Source organism: Oryza sativa, chromosome 4 (genome assembly GCF_034140825.1).
Source record: "Oryza sativa Japonica Group chromosome 4, ASM3414082v1".
In the NCBI taxonomy this organism is placed as follows: Eukaryota; Viridiplantae; Streptophyta; class Magnoliopsida; order Poales; family Poaceae; genus Oryza; species Oryza sativa.
The window spans coordinates 14,266,811-14,281,798 of NC_089038.1; the positions used below are offsets into that span (position 1 = coordinate 14,266,811).

The 14,988-nt window shown below is 40.3% G+C and overlaps 2 protein-coding genes across 2 annotated transcripts; one reads left to right on the top strand and one right to left on the bottom strand.

The window, feature by feature from the left end:
- Window positions 1-8,553: 8,553 nt before the first annotated feature.
- LOC9267350 (23 kDa jasmonate-induced protein) lies at window positions 8,554-9,817 on the bottom strand. Its single transcript, XM_015778844.3, has 2 exons — window positions 9,202-9,817; window positions 8,554-8,947 (listed from the first exon to the last, which is right to left on the bottom strand). Exons 1-2 carry the CDS (start codon window positions 9,649-9,651, stop codon window positions 8,765-8,767), a joined length of 633 nt encoding a protein of 210 aa, XP_015634330.1. The 5' UTR covers window positions 9,652-9,817; the 3' UTR covers window positions 8,554-8,764.
- Window positions 9,818-10,002: 185 nt separating this feature from the next.
- On the top strand, window positions 10,003-11,342 carry LOC107276694 (23 kDa jasmonate-induced protein). Its single transcript, XM_015779058.3, has 2 exons — window positions 10,003-10,631; window positions 10,898-11,342. Exons 1-2 carry the CDS (start codon window positions 10,176-10,178, stop codon window positions 11,096-11,098), a joined length of 657 nt encoding a protein of 218 aa, XP_015634544.1. The 5' UTR covers window positions 10,003-10,175; the 3' UTR covers window positions 11,099-11,342.
- Window positions 11,343-14,988: the final 3,646 nt, after the last annotated feature.

Sequence of the window (14,988 nt, forward strand, 5' to 3'; positions counted from 1 at the left end):
TGGAGTAGAGAACAACCCTGCACGACTATTCACCAGGCCAAGTCGAGCCTTCTCCGTGAAGACTAGCCCTTAGCAGCCATTGCAAGTGGGCCTACCCATCATCCACCTCACACCATTCTCCAAAATTATCATGCCCCGACCAAATCTCCTCCTCCATTATTTTTTCCGAAAAGGAAGCAAAGCCCCTGAAATGCCCTGCCGTCCCGTTCCATCGCTGGGCTGCTCGAGAAGACAGAGACAACACAAGGCCCTGCACCCCGTCCATGGACCACGCACAAGAGCCCACCATTTAACCTCCCATTTTTCCACAAAAACCTCTTGCTCGCCCCTCGTTCTATAGTGCCCAGTTGCACGGGCTAAACTCTGTTGGGTTGCCAGGAACATGCACGCCCATGACGAGGCCGACGAGCTGACAACGCCACGAAAGTTTCTCTGGTGAGAGCCTATGCCCGAACCAGGCGTGTCATCTTCTTCCTTATCCTCCATTAACCCCATTTTACTGGCAAGTACGACACGGAGGCGACGAGGCTGTCTCGAAGGCTGGAGCGTTGTGGCAGCAAGGTTGCCGTTATGGGAGGACGACAAGGCCATGATGAAGTGGCTAGGTGGCCCATTGCATAGATGACACGGGCAGCCTGGCCAAGGCGGCGATGATGGTAGCGCCATTTGGTGGGCATCAGCCCTCTTGCAGTGGCATCTCGCCACCACAAGATGGTCACGTGGGGGAGAGAGGATCCATCATTCTGTGTCACCCTCTCCCTCTCCAATCCACCCATGTGGATGGATCTAGAGCGCTCTGGAGGTCGAGATTAATGATTGTTGGCTGACGCCAAGGCGTTGGCGCGGTGGCTACGTGTTGAAGGGATTTAGCCGGTGGAGGCTGCTGAACCTAGCAGGCACTCAATTATGCGGGAGGGTAGAAAAACTTCGGGCGAAAGCCTAACCTTCGTGCCAGCAACAGCGATGCCTGCGGACCCCACATTCCCCTTGGGCTTTGTTGCTTTTTTCACTAATCTTCCCATTGTTTTCTTTAGGTGAAAGCCACATCCTGGTTCCCTTGGACGGGGACGCCGGCTCTCTCGACATCGTATCCTCCCCTGGAAGTATCGTTTAGAATATTGTTGGTATTTCTTACGTTCACATAAAATCAGCAAGCGCACGGATATACTGCTATAGCAATTCACCCGGAAGTATTCCAATGTATCGAATTTCCATAGGGAATGTGTGTGTTTAGCTCTTCTTCAGCTTCATCCTAGGACACTGGCATGTTTAGAAAGCTTAATTTTAATCCTATCGCTATGCTTCAGGCACTAGCATGCTCGCTGGTAAAAGAACATGCTCTACTTCGTACCCGGACAGGGAGAACTATAGTGATTTCGAGGGCTATTACCACCTCTACACCAACCTCTAACATATTATGGGATACACAGCAAACACAGGCAATTAACTACATAGACTAACTACCTAGACACCATGTCTATGCAATTAATTACTACTATAGTATTAGCTAAGCACTAAAATAATCACTTTTTTTATAAGCTGGATTTGGGTTATTACCTTACGAGGGCCATGAACCAGTATAATTCTTGTCTTTTTTGTGCTTGTTGTCGTATCGAGAAGATCCTCGTACCAACGTACCCCAATATCCTCGTAATCTGGTCTACGGGTATCCCCCGTCAACAGCAGGTTTTCAGAACTCAAATTATGCCTTATGGTGGTGAACTCTATAAATTAAAATTCATGAGATTATTAGTTGTTAGAAGCTTAATTTTGTAAGACATTAATTATATATGCTTTTGCAACTTTTCCCTTCTTTCGATTGATCACTAAAATTGACCAACTAATCTTTATGATACTTTTTTAAAAAAAGCTTTATAGATCAATGGCGTTTTGCATAGCCGTCACAAGGAAATTAATCAATATAGTGAAGTACTGAGCCAGAAGTTTTTACCGCTTACCTAAATTTCAGTAAGTAACACCACTTAAAAGTTTTACCATTATTATATACTAGATAAAACCCTGCACGTTGCTGAAAAATTTTATATGATAGTAATAGAGATGACACGTGAAATAGCTTAGCAACATAACTTTATATACTTTGTATAACTTTGTAAACTTTATATAACTTTTGTCTTTTATTGATTTTCTTAGGGAAATACATCCTCAGCCAAAAATAAAAAGCCAATATACAAGACTATATCCCTCTTGATCTAGTTTACCATTTATGAGATGTTTGTGCAATTGATCACTGGCAAGCCAAACTGAAAAGTCCATTTTGCCCCCATTATAATAGTTTGAATCTAGAAATCAGAATTTACACCCCTTAATTCGATTGTTAAATAGTACAATAGTTTTTTAGGCGCGTACACACTGGCAGATAAGATTCGAGTTTGGGTTGATAATATAAACAATTACAACCAAGTAATGTAGGACAGCAAAATATTTGTATTAAAAAATATTTTAGTACGCGGATCAGAGCGAACTATCTGGATCCACACCGAGCATGCCACCTTCCCCTTGTCGCTGCCTACTATGGTTGGGTTCGGTCACCTCGCCGGCAAACTCACTCTCCTCTGAGCTCCAAGGATTCCGAGGATTGGTTCGCCGGCTTGACTTCGAGAAGAACATGGGAGAGAAAGAAAGAAGAAGACGGAAAAGGAAGGAGATGGATGCACAACGTGACAATAATGGTACGGTTCTAATTTTGTAAAATTGAAATGACACTGCTACGAATAGACTAATCGTAATGATATTTTTCTGAATGGATAAATTTGCAATGGCATGAATCCAGTTAACCGTTGAAAAAGTTATTTAATACTATAGAACAATTTTTAAAGCCATGATTGAGGCATAAGTATCTTCTACATATCATGGTGCCTCAAAACGACAAATTAATAGTACTAATTAATTGTTGGTGATATTACTAAAACACGCGGCTTCAGGCATGTAAAGTTTAATCGTTCGAGCATATTCGATCACGTGAACCTCCGATATAGTGTGGTGATATTACGCAAACACGTGAACCTCCGATCACCATGATTGTGTACGATACGAGTTGATAAGATCGAACGACGTGCTTAATCAGAGTGAGAATGCAAGACGTACTACGTTGGTCCAAATAGTTCCACATCGACATTAACATCATACTTCCTCCGTTTCGAAATATTTGACACCATTGACTTTTTAGCACATGTTTGACCGTTCGTTTTATTCAAAAACTTTTGTGAAATATGTAAAATTATATGCCTATATAAAAATATATTTAACAATAAATCAAATGATAGAAAAAGAATTAATAATTACTTAAATTTTTTGAATAAGACGAACGGTTAAACATGTGCTAAAATGTCAACGGCGTCAAACATTTCGAAACGGAGGGAGTATTTATCTTTGTTAATTTAGACGTTCCTGGAGCATCTTTATTCTTTAACGTTTATTTCCATGCCCTGATCTGCAAGCACTTCCAACGTATACACACTGGCAGAACCAAGACTGCAGGCCAGCTAGCTATCTTCATCATTCAAAACTATAAGATTCAAATCTAGCTGGGTATAAGATAAACAACTCGTGCGTAACACGCACTGTACAACTGCCAATTTTTCGTATTGAAAATTACAAGCGAACTTTTTGGACAGACAGCTCATCGTGTTTAACGTACGTTGAAAAAAATAAGTAATAGTAGAACAATTTTAAGCCATGCATGAGAATCGAGGCAAAAATGCTATCGCTACGTATCATGCTTCCTCAATTTAATAGTACTAATTATTGGTGAAATTACTCAAACACGCGGTTCAGGCATGTAATAAATTAAGTTTAATCGATCGAGCATATTATCTGATCAGTTAATCATTAAATCAACACTGACAACGTAAGATTGTTTAGTACACGTGCCAGGAATACTGACAATTAACGTATCAGATGATATTTTTCATGCTAAAATAATTCGATCATCACCGTCAGCACTATGCAACCATTGCATATCGAGATCTCCAATCATCACTATGCTTTATATTTATTGCAGTGAATCACAGCTATATATGAATCAGAACTTGCACCCCCTTAATTACCAAACCTAAAATACCTTATTGATTTCAGAGTGAAATACATGGCTGGTTCCTAGACATTTGGTGTGGTATCACTTAGATCCGTGAATTTGAAAATTACATGTATAGACCCGTGAATTAGGTCCAATCGCCCTTTGAGCATGGCTGACCGCCAACATGGCGCACCACGCATGCAACACTCTTGCGCTCAACCCCTCCGCATCACAGCGCGTCACATGTTCCCCCTTTAGCTACAATGACACCCAAATCCCCCAAATGCTCCCTCAATCTCATTCTTCTCTTGCATGTATAGAAAATACAATCCTAATTAGCAATTGTCATAGTTGTACGCTCTATGATGGTCTTTTCTTTGTAGGATAGACACTTGATTAACGGTACCTTGCACGCATAGTTGATGGGTGTAAAACGTACTTTGAATTATATATCATTGATGGGCAGGTTTCAGGGCACGAGTTATGCCTTACGGTGGTGAACTCTATAAATTAAAATTTATGAGAGTATTAGTTGTTAGACAGCTTAATTTTGCAAGACATTAATTATATATGTGTTTGCAACTTTTCCCTTCTTTCGATTCGTCACTAAAATCGACCAACTAATCTTTATGAAGCTTTTCTAAAAAAAATTTATGGACCAATGACGTTTTGCATCGTCATCACAAGGAAATTAATCAATATAATGTCATATTTGTTGCAGTGATATGTTAGAGAGGATAGACATACAGTGATCGTACTGAGCCAGAAGTTTTTACCACTTACCTACATTACAGCAAGTAAGAACACTTAAAAGGCTTTACCAATATTATATACTAGATGAAACCCCACACATTGCTACAAGAATTTTATATGATAATAATAGAAATAACACATGTAAAATAGCTTTTTAACTACATAACTTTATATACTTTATATAACTTTCATCTTTAATCGACCATTGAGGAAAAAAAGGTATAAACAAATTTGGATGATTTTGTTTATAACAATTTAAATTGTACATACAATGCTCATTCAAAAGCAAACTAAGGTGATTGTGCTCAGTGAGAGAAGGAAAAGAAAAGAGATAATATAGATAATTATCCAAAGGCAAAAATAAGGTGGTATGACTCCATAAGAGAAGACAAGGAGGTAATTAATTTGTACCATAGATTAATCATCCAAGGGCTAAAACTAATTAAGTTGACGTGGCTTAATGAAATAAAAGAGAAATAGCATTAATTACACTTAGAGAATGAGCTTTATAAATATATAGGATATATTGGATTTCACCCGTTATTTTGTTGATTATTTTTCTCACTGGCATTATGTATATACAAATCTCTAGAAATGAAGCTTTAATTAGTAGTCTTGATGGAGAGGCAACGTCGCAGCGCTGGCCCTTTTCCCTGTCATCCTGCTGTAAATAAATAAACATATCTCTCACATCAACTACTCTACTGTACTCCCTCCATCCAAAAAAGCCAATCTTGTACTAGGGTATGATATATCCTAGTACAACAAATCTAAACAACATAGAGTATGTCCAGATTTACTGTAGTAGGATGTGTCACATCTTAATACAAGATTGGTTTTTTTTTTTGGACTGATGAAGTACCAGCTACTAATACGAAGAAGAATATTGATGAGATCCATATGTACAAAATATAAGGTTTTTATATATTCTATTATCATAGTCAAAAAATTCATAGAGGCCGGATATGATTTGTATGGACACTTATATAAAATATATGTGGAGATGAGGCTAAACTTACATGCAGTAGGAAATGCTCTTATAGTGAATATATTACTAAAATATATACACTTACAATGTGTAATGATATATTATTACATGTTTTCAAACCATTGTGTAATGTGAGAAAAGTAACTTTCGTTATGCCCTATGAATAACCATGGCAAACTCAAATCTAAAACGATCTCGTCAACTTGAAAAGCGAGGGTTGATGTTCATGAAAATCTCGTTGTTTCGCATGATGCAGAGATGTGCTCCATGCCATTGGAATTGTTATCTCCATCTAAAAGGGACTTGTAGATTGTTATTTAAATCCTCAATTGCTTCTGGAACTGAAACATTTATTACTATTATTGGGCAAAATAATTTCAATGGTCTTATACAACGAGACATGTAAAAATGTAATGTAGAAGATTATGAAAAATGGTAACTTCTGAGAACGAAAGTGGAGATTAAATATTCAAATAGAAAGCCCGGCCAAGTCATTTAGACATGCATAAAAGGTTGTATGATAAATGGTCTCTCACTTGAAAGTGAGAGGTCTTAAGTTCAATTCGTGGCATCTATTGTTCTTGAACCATTAGATATTTAACATATTGTTCTAGACCATTAGTTGAGATAATATGTGCTGTTCAGGGTAGCCTGCAGGCATGCCTGCTTGCCATGTGAGGAAGCCATGCTCGAGATGGTGCAGTGGTTTGTATTGGTGGAGATTTAGCAGTCAAGGGGGAGTGGAGAGGGGCGACGACTCTGCTGGTAGGCCCCGGCCCGCATGTTTAGGAGTGACAAATGACAGATGATGAACCACCACGTACTAGGCTTTTAAAAGTTTTTTTTTGGTAATGGATAATAAACCTAGCCTTTGCTTCAATTGAAGCTATAGCCACTTATTACAAAGTTATTGGCACGAAACTCAAATACACTATAAATAAACAAAGATAAATAAAAAGCTGATAAAACTACACCAACCAAGCGAAAATAAAAACTTATTCAAAGTTTAAGTCTATTGCTAATTCTCTATCCAAAGTTATCGAAAACTTGCATAACTACTGAATCTAAATTATGGCATGTAGCACATATGACTTTTATTTCCTCTTCTCACATTTGAAGCTGGCCCTAGATCCGAAGCCAAAAAATTGCTCCGAATAATATCTGCATAAAACATTTAGTTTGAGTCTTAACAAAAAAAACATGTCATTTTACTTAGCCATGCAGCCCAATATAAAGCAGATGCTCGTACAAAATATATTTCTTGGCCTTAGAATTCATGGTTACCAGCCAATTTCCAAACATTTGAGGAAAATTATGTGGTGTTTGCAACCCAAAGGAAATAAAAACGGTTCTCCAGAGAAATTTAGCAGCATGGCATTTAAAGAATAGATATTGGATAGTCTCTTCATGCAAACAAATGCATCACTTTGTACCACTATTCCAATTCCTTTTTGCTAAATTATCTTTGGCTAACACTACCCCTTTAAGTAAATACCACATAAATCTTTATTTGATAGGCATCTTAATTTTCACAACAATTTATTTCTCTCATGCCCATTAAAAATTAATGTTGAGTGCATTGATTGAATAGAAATGTGGGTCACTCGTTTTCTTCACTACTTGACTTATTGACTTATTATTAAGGTACTTCCTCCTAGGCATTTCTCGTCATACTCCATCTTCGTATTTTAACTTAAACAACCATTTACTTAGAAGACATTGGTTTTGAATATCTATGTTATAAAACCCAAGTCCACCCTATTCTTTTGGTTGACAGATGACATCTCATCTTGTAAGTCTATATTTTTTTTCTTAAGTTTATCCGTTGCCAAAAGAAAATTGATCTATAATAATGAATCTTTTGAAGCACTCCTCTAAGAATATCAAACAAAAAAAATCATAAACATAATTAGACTTATTAATACAAAGTTAAATAAACCAATCTTCTACCCACATACATATGTTTACCTTTCCAGCTACTTAGGCTTTTCTCAATTCTTTCCCGTAACAATTTCCAATTCTTGTTAGTCAGCTTCCTAAATGTATTGGAAAACCAAGATAATTAACCAGAAAAGATATATCCCTAACAATACCCAAACAAAATAGAATATTGTTCTTCATTATCTTAAGCTTGACCTTAGCAGAATATTTCATTTTTCTGAAAAGAGAGCTCTTCAAAAACACAAAGTATTAGGTTCATATTCTTAGTTTTCTCAAAGTCATGATCCATAAAAAACAATGTATCATCTAGATGTTGCAGAATAGATAAACCATCATCAATCAAATGTGGCACTACTCCAGCAATTTGTTCATCCTCCTTTGAACGCTTGATTAGGATAGCTAACATGTCTATGATAATATTAAAAACTAGATGATGCCCCATGCTTTTCTACGGGATATATGTTAGATATTGGAGAAATGATAAAATGATTTGGATTGAAATATTATGAAAATGATTTGAGAATGATGATTTAGCATATGTCTGTTTAGTTTTAGAATGAAATAAATTGTAGAAATAATTACTATATGCTTGCATGTTAAGCTTTATGTGCTTGGGTTAATGTGGCATGCTTGTATGTAGGTTTTAGGAGTACTAATAAATACTATGCTTGCATGTTGTGCTTTAGGTGTTTAGTGAGCATTAGCTTTATAGAAAGAAGAAATTGAAGATAAAGGATCACCTTGCTTTAAACCTTTTTTTAAAAAAAAAAGGTTCTTTAAGTAGTAAAGATAAGGATGTAAATACTGATATTTTTGCTTTAATGCTGCAAATTACATGGCTGAACGCATTTATTATAATATGTAATAAAACGAGAGCTGGTGTACATGATCGATTCACACGATCGATAGTAACAGCTACATTATTTCGCGAAAGAGAAGAACATTACATTCATTGACTGGCTGATACAGCAATAGAATGTAGCGGGCCTGCCCCGTGCAACATGAGCGAATGCCATGCAAGTATGTGGTCGATCTTGTTTTTCTTTTCATTGACTGAAATGGATTTTGATGGTCGCCGTGAAGACGGGGCTGTCACCGGTAGCAGTACTGGCATCTATCTTGAACCCATCCGAGTCGGCATTGCATGTGTAAGCTGCGTTATTCACCTTGTCGTACAATTGCTCCCAGTCACCTTGGAAGCTGTCCACACCTCCAACAGCGCAGTAGGCCTGCCATTAACAAAGAGAAACATATATACGTTTATATATTTATTAATTAATATTCTCGTTTTCTACCGCGACAGCCGAAACCAGATAATGGATATTAAATCCGACCTCTACATCTGATACGATGTAGATGAACAGGAAGAATACTAGCATGAATCTTGGAGATAATTGGAAAATACCGAGGAAAAATCGACTGCGAAATGGCGACACAATTTTAATTAGCAATGGCGCCGAAGAATAATTTGATATGAATATACCTTGTTCCGGTAGAAAGAGCTCCATGGCGTGCTCCAGGCGACGAGCAGGTCGCGCTCGACGCCGTCGGCGTTGGTGCCGCGGTACACGACGGCGGCCTCGGATCCGGAGGAGTCGCCGGACTTGTGGACGTGGTGGAACGCCGCCCACTGGCCGTTGCCGATCTCGGTGGGGTACGGGGTGCGGCCGATGAAGCCCCACCAGTCGTGGTCGGCGACGTGGCGGAGGGTGGCGCCGGTGGCGTTGTAGACGAGGCACAGCGTCGACTCGCCGTTGCCGTACCAGTCCTTGACGCCCTGCACGTAGCTGGCCGCCTTCTTGTCCTTGCCGTCCTCGTTCACCAGGTTCATGGCCTCCCGTGCACGGTCCTCCTGCCTCTTGGCCTTCCCCACGTACCTCTCCATCTCGTCCAGCTTGTAGTTGTCCACAACATCGCCGAAGCAGTTCGCCATCTCTCGATCGATCGATCTATTAGCTTATACGGTCGATCTAGCTAATCCAGCTCGATCTATTAGCTTACATGATCCAACTCAACTCCCCCCTCTTATATAGTACTAGTAGTACTCTATCCCCAAGAGGACGATCTCTGTCTAGCTAGTGTCTATACTAGCTAGGAACTCCCACATTAACGGGAAAATCTAGGTTGATTGTTCGTGTTAAATTAGTTGTGGCGTGATAAGCAATATAGATTAAACAATAACAGGCTCACTATAATTTATGTTATCTTGTAGTATCAGCAGGTCTGTGAGATCCTATCTATGATCACGTGATTCATGTAAGCTGAGACTTACCTAACATGCATTTGATTTCTCCTTAATTCATTAACGTACGTAAGAGTTCACACAGAGAATCCAATTAGTAAACAGAAGAGATGAGCACTAACTAGCAATCCAGTACTATAAATACATTGGGATATTAAGCATAACAGATCATCGATCCTAGCTAGCTAGCTTTACAAAGTAACTAAGTATAAAGCATGAGCACATTCGGCGTGCCCATCACCGACGAGACGCTGGAGGCGATGTCGCGGTACGCCGGGAAGAGCATCAGCCAGGTGGACCGCGCGCGGGAGGCGATGCGCCTCATCCACGCCGAGGGCAAGAACCTGGACGCGCTGCAGCACGCGCTGGGGCTCAAGGCCTCCTACGGCGACGGCGTCTCCGCCATGGTGCTCGTCTACAACGCCACCGGCGCCGCGCTGGAGCTCGTCGACGGGGAGGGCGGGTCGATGGACTGGTACGGCTACGTCTACCACGAGCAGCCGCCGGCGTCGTTCCAGAACGGCCAGTGGCTGGCGTTCCTCCACGCCCACCCGACGGCGCAGTCGATCGGCTGCGAGGCGGCGCGCGTCTTCCGCGGCCGCGACGTCGACGGCCAGGTCCGGGACTTCATGGTCGCATGGTCCCTTCCTTGGAGCGCCACGCAGAACTCTGTAAGAAAACGACCAGCAAATATGACCACTCATCGTCGCAAGATGCCAACATTAATAATTGTTGATATTGTAATAAAACACTTGTAAAATCTTGTTCTAATCAAATATTAATATGTCCAAAATAACAATTACTTTTAACCTGAGGGAGTAATTAACTAACTAAATAAGGTCAACCGAGCTTAATAAAGAGGGGGTTTTATTTTATATAGACCAATAATCTAAATCTTAAAAGAGAATTGAATTAAAGCTTTTTTTTCTTGTCGCAGGCTTACACCGAGGTACGTGAGAAAGATCACTTCCCAAATTACTGGGGTTACATCAAAGAAGAGAAACTGGAAAAGGCCGGCAAAATCTGCACAGACCAAACCGACAAGAACTGTGCATCAACCGTCAGCGTTGGTGGCTGCACCTCCAGCGAATTCATCGCGGTTCTGCAGCACAAGTTTGGCCCTCTCCCAGAGGAGTGACAAGGGAAATAGAAATATAATAATAATCATCGTCTGCATGCATGGAGTCACGATAATATTGTTAACTTTCAAGAATTCTGTGTATGATCGATCAAGTATCTTTTTTTTTATTATCTCTTAATAATTCGTGCATGCGCACGCGTACGTGTGCATAGAACATCTATTTATTAAGAGACTTTGGTTTCTTAGTTATGGATGTAACAATTAGTTTCCAGCAAATAAAAGGGACATTTATCTATCAAAATTAATAATGGTGACTCCTTTCAAAAAAAAATAATGGTGATATTCATACGAGTCCATGGCCATGCCGTCATCCTCTTTCTACATGTCTACGCTACATTGTAGTCGCCACGGTTACATTGTGGTGCCCCCTCTCTATTTAAGAGAAATGCCGGGTTACAGAGTTTGACTCTGACTCCACCCCCTAACACATATTACTACTCCAAGTCCAACTGTAACCAAATAACCAAATAGGACTAGTATATTTGATACCAATTCTAACAATTTCGATCCGTATCATCAGTACAGGGACACACGCAACATGGCAAGAAATGAATCAAGAAGGTTCAACATCCTCAACATCTGTGCAGATGTACGAGGCTGGTTGGAAGCCAACTGGGGATGCACTCGGATGGACCCAAGCTCCACACCACAGCATCGGAGGCTCGGTCTGGGAAAGTGCCAGCGAGAGCTGATGGCGGGCGCCTCATGGCATACACTAGGGGAACATGAACACTTATTCCCCCAGATCAAGCGGTATGCCTCCGTCCCCCAACGAGTGGCGCTCAAGTTCCTCTCGTTGGGACTTGGGAGAAATCACAAGGAGGATGGACACCCGTGATATACAAACGGGAGAGATCCAATACAACCTCGAAGGACACATAGCACAGACGCAGGAATGGCAACTGAATGCTTATGCTCAGTTCACTAACATCAACATCATGATGTAGTGTTAATATTTTTTAACGACATTACTACAAATATAATTCCCAGCAATGGTGCAGAAATATACAGAGTTCATCCGTAAGCGCAGAGATATACTATTGTAGCATTTCACCCGAGAGTATTTCAAGGATATCGTATTTGTTTAATCCCGTGGGAAGATTATAATAGAAAGAACCGTACTAATAATTTATATATGACTTGTAATAACCAAAGTCTAGGCAGGGGTTAATATAAATCAAGGGTAGAGTGACACTAAGCAGAAGCATCTATACTCTCATTCGTAATTATCTAGGCAAGTGGGAAGAAAATAGAAAGAGCCTATTCCTATACTTCTAGTATACATACATATTATACATACATCCTATTTATATAATTACTTAGCTAATACCCTCTTTTCGATGCCCTCATGGTGCTTTGAGAAGCCATCCCCAATTGCCGAGTTTCTTACGACAATCCGTCATGACCATCCAACCGGGGCTAAATACGGAGAAGTACCCTCCTCGGGAAATTAACTTAGGACTATATACACGCTCGGAGGAATATTCGTACTGAGTTGTCACCATCAGTGGCACACCTCGCTTGCGCGACATATAACCACAAATAATGATATCCAGTAATCTAAACACCACGCTTAAATTACCAAATACTACTCTAATATCATCGTAATGACATAGTCATCGTATACACGATCATTATACCCACACTATTCCATCTCCCAGATAAGCTAGCATCATAATAAATATTACTCGGATATATAATAAAACTGATATTCATATACTCGGAAAATAGTACAATACCAAAATAGTACAAAGAAGAGTATTCTAAATAATGTACAATTCTTACAAAAGAAGGAAAAGCTACTAAAGCTATACCCGAATTCTTTTGAAGACTTCGAGGACTGAAGATTCTATTCCACTATATACTCTAGAGCCTACACTAAACTTGAAAGATAAATGAAGCTTTTTGCTTAAGGTGTGTGGAAAAATAGAGAGAGACGGCTTCTTTTATAGCCTTCTAATGACGGTTGTAACGGTTGAAATGATCGGAAATACCCTTCAACCGTCGTTGGGGTAATCTACGCTGTCCAGGCGATGCCCTGATCAAACGGCTGCAAGAACCAGGCGCCGCCTCTCTCCTCGTCACGCGCCGGTGCCTCCCGTGCCGCTCTTCTCGTCCCGTCGCGCGCCGGCTCCTCCCACCGCATCCTCCTGCGCCGCCGCCTTTCACCGCATCCGCTCGCGTCGCCGCCTTCCACCGCATCCGCTCGCGTCGCCGCCTCCTCTCACTGTAGACACCGCCGCCGCCTCACATCTGATCTGCCGGAGCAGCCGCTTGTAGACACATCCGCGGCCGCCACTGACTTCCCCAGTGCAGACATCAGGTGAGCCCCTTACTCTTCTCCCCGTCGCTGCTCGTGTGGATGAGGAAGCTTATGTTTTGCTGCCATCCCTCCATGCAAGATCCGCTGGCAATTACTTCTCTGTTCGGTCACCTCTGTCCGGACACCGGGTCTTCTCCAACAAGAACCACGAGGAGCATCTTCTGCTACATCATCTAGGTATGTCAAACACCATCCTTCTTCTGAACTCCATCGACGATTCAAGATGGTACATGCATGCTTGTCAATTATCAGCATTACAGACAATTAGCTTCAAGATAAATTTGTGGCGTGTCTAAGGTCTAAAGTTGCGGCTGTTAAGTGTTAATCCACCCAACAAGCATCCTAATTTAACCCAACCTGAAGCCTTTATACCCGGCAAAACACTAAACTAACCTACCCTTCTAATTTCACACTATTAATTAGGCTAGTTTTGGCTAACATTGCTATCTTCAGCTTTCAACGCAAGCCCTGCAGTGTAGTAAGTAGCTCACACGAATTTTCAGAGCATGTTGTCTTACCTGGTTTTCTTGTATTGACAGGGTTGATATACATGAGATTGGGTGCTTTTGTGAGGTATGTTCTGCCTAAAGTTTCTATTGTTTATGTCTTGCCTAAATTAACTGTTCTTGTGTTTCGATAATGTTCTGTTAAACAGTGCTCAGATTTATATAGTACTAAGTTTTACTACTGTCATTGGGTGCTCAGATTTGCTGTGCATTAGTTCTAGAGAATGGCGCATATGCATTTGTAATAGAGAATGGCATGTGTTTGTTCAGAGTCATTAGCTGAAATTGACAGCAAGTATATTCCAGTCAGTTAGCATAGAATCTGATATTGTTCTGATTTTGTTTCTGTTTTGTTTTTTTCCCTTTAATTCTGGTAGTTTGAGTGACTATCAACTGCTTTGGCCATTGGATCTGTTAATACAACACGTGTTCCACGAAATCTGAAGATGATTGTTGATTCCCATGACCCCGTAATTCTCTAAAGGATGCCATCATTTTTAGGAATTTAGGATGCCCCTTGTGAAACGCGTCCTTCACTGTGGAAATGGATCAGAGAAATATCACATCTTCCTCTTAACAGCTTCCCAGGAATATGCAATTCTTTTGGTTTTAAAAACAACAAGAGTAGGAACATCAATTCCATCTACACACTCTAAATGTGCTTGTGTTTCTTGCCCACTGACTGCATTACTGCAGTGTATATGTTGGGGACCTGCTGAAATTGAGCTCAATTCTGAATTGTGAAATTCTGAAATTATGGTTCAGGTTGCTGAAATTTAGCTAGAAAATTCAGTCTCAGATCATGTGCAGGTTTGGGAGTTTCAGTTCTCTGAAACTGTAGATTGTGCCATTTTTCCTTTCAATGTGCATTTTTTGATTAATTCGTAGACCAACACCAAATCTTTAGAAGTGTATAAATAGAGAAATCATGCAGTTGATGTTATTCCCGCAATTAGACACTTTTTAGGTGACTGTCATGCTTCAGAGTTTCAGTCTTGGAACTGAAATTTTCTACTTTTATTAATCAAGAGTATACTGTGTCGAAGAAAAAAATTCTT

What these genes read in the sequence shown, in the direction of transcription:
- LOC9267350 (XM_015778844.3), bottom strand. Translation starts at nt 9,651, where the DNA reads ATGGCGAACTGCTTCGGCGATGTTGTGGACAACTACAAGCTGGACGAG. An exon ending in GCTCTTTCTACCGGAACAAG is followed by an intron (nt 8,948 to 9,201) that starts GTATATTCATAT and finishes TGTTAATGGCAG; the next exon opens with GCCTACTGCGCTGTTGGAGG.
- LOC107276694 (XM_015779058.3), top strand. Translation starts at nt 10,176, where the DNA reads ATGAGCACATTCGGCGTGCCCATCACCGACGAGACGCTGGAGGCGATG. An exon ending in GGAGCGCCACGCAGAACTCT is followed by an intron (nt 10,632 to 10,897) that starts GTAAGAAAACGA and finishes TTCTTGTCGCAG; the next exon opens with GCTTACACCGAGGTACGTGA.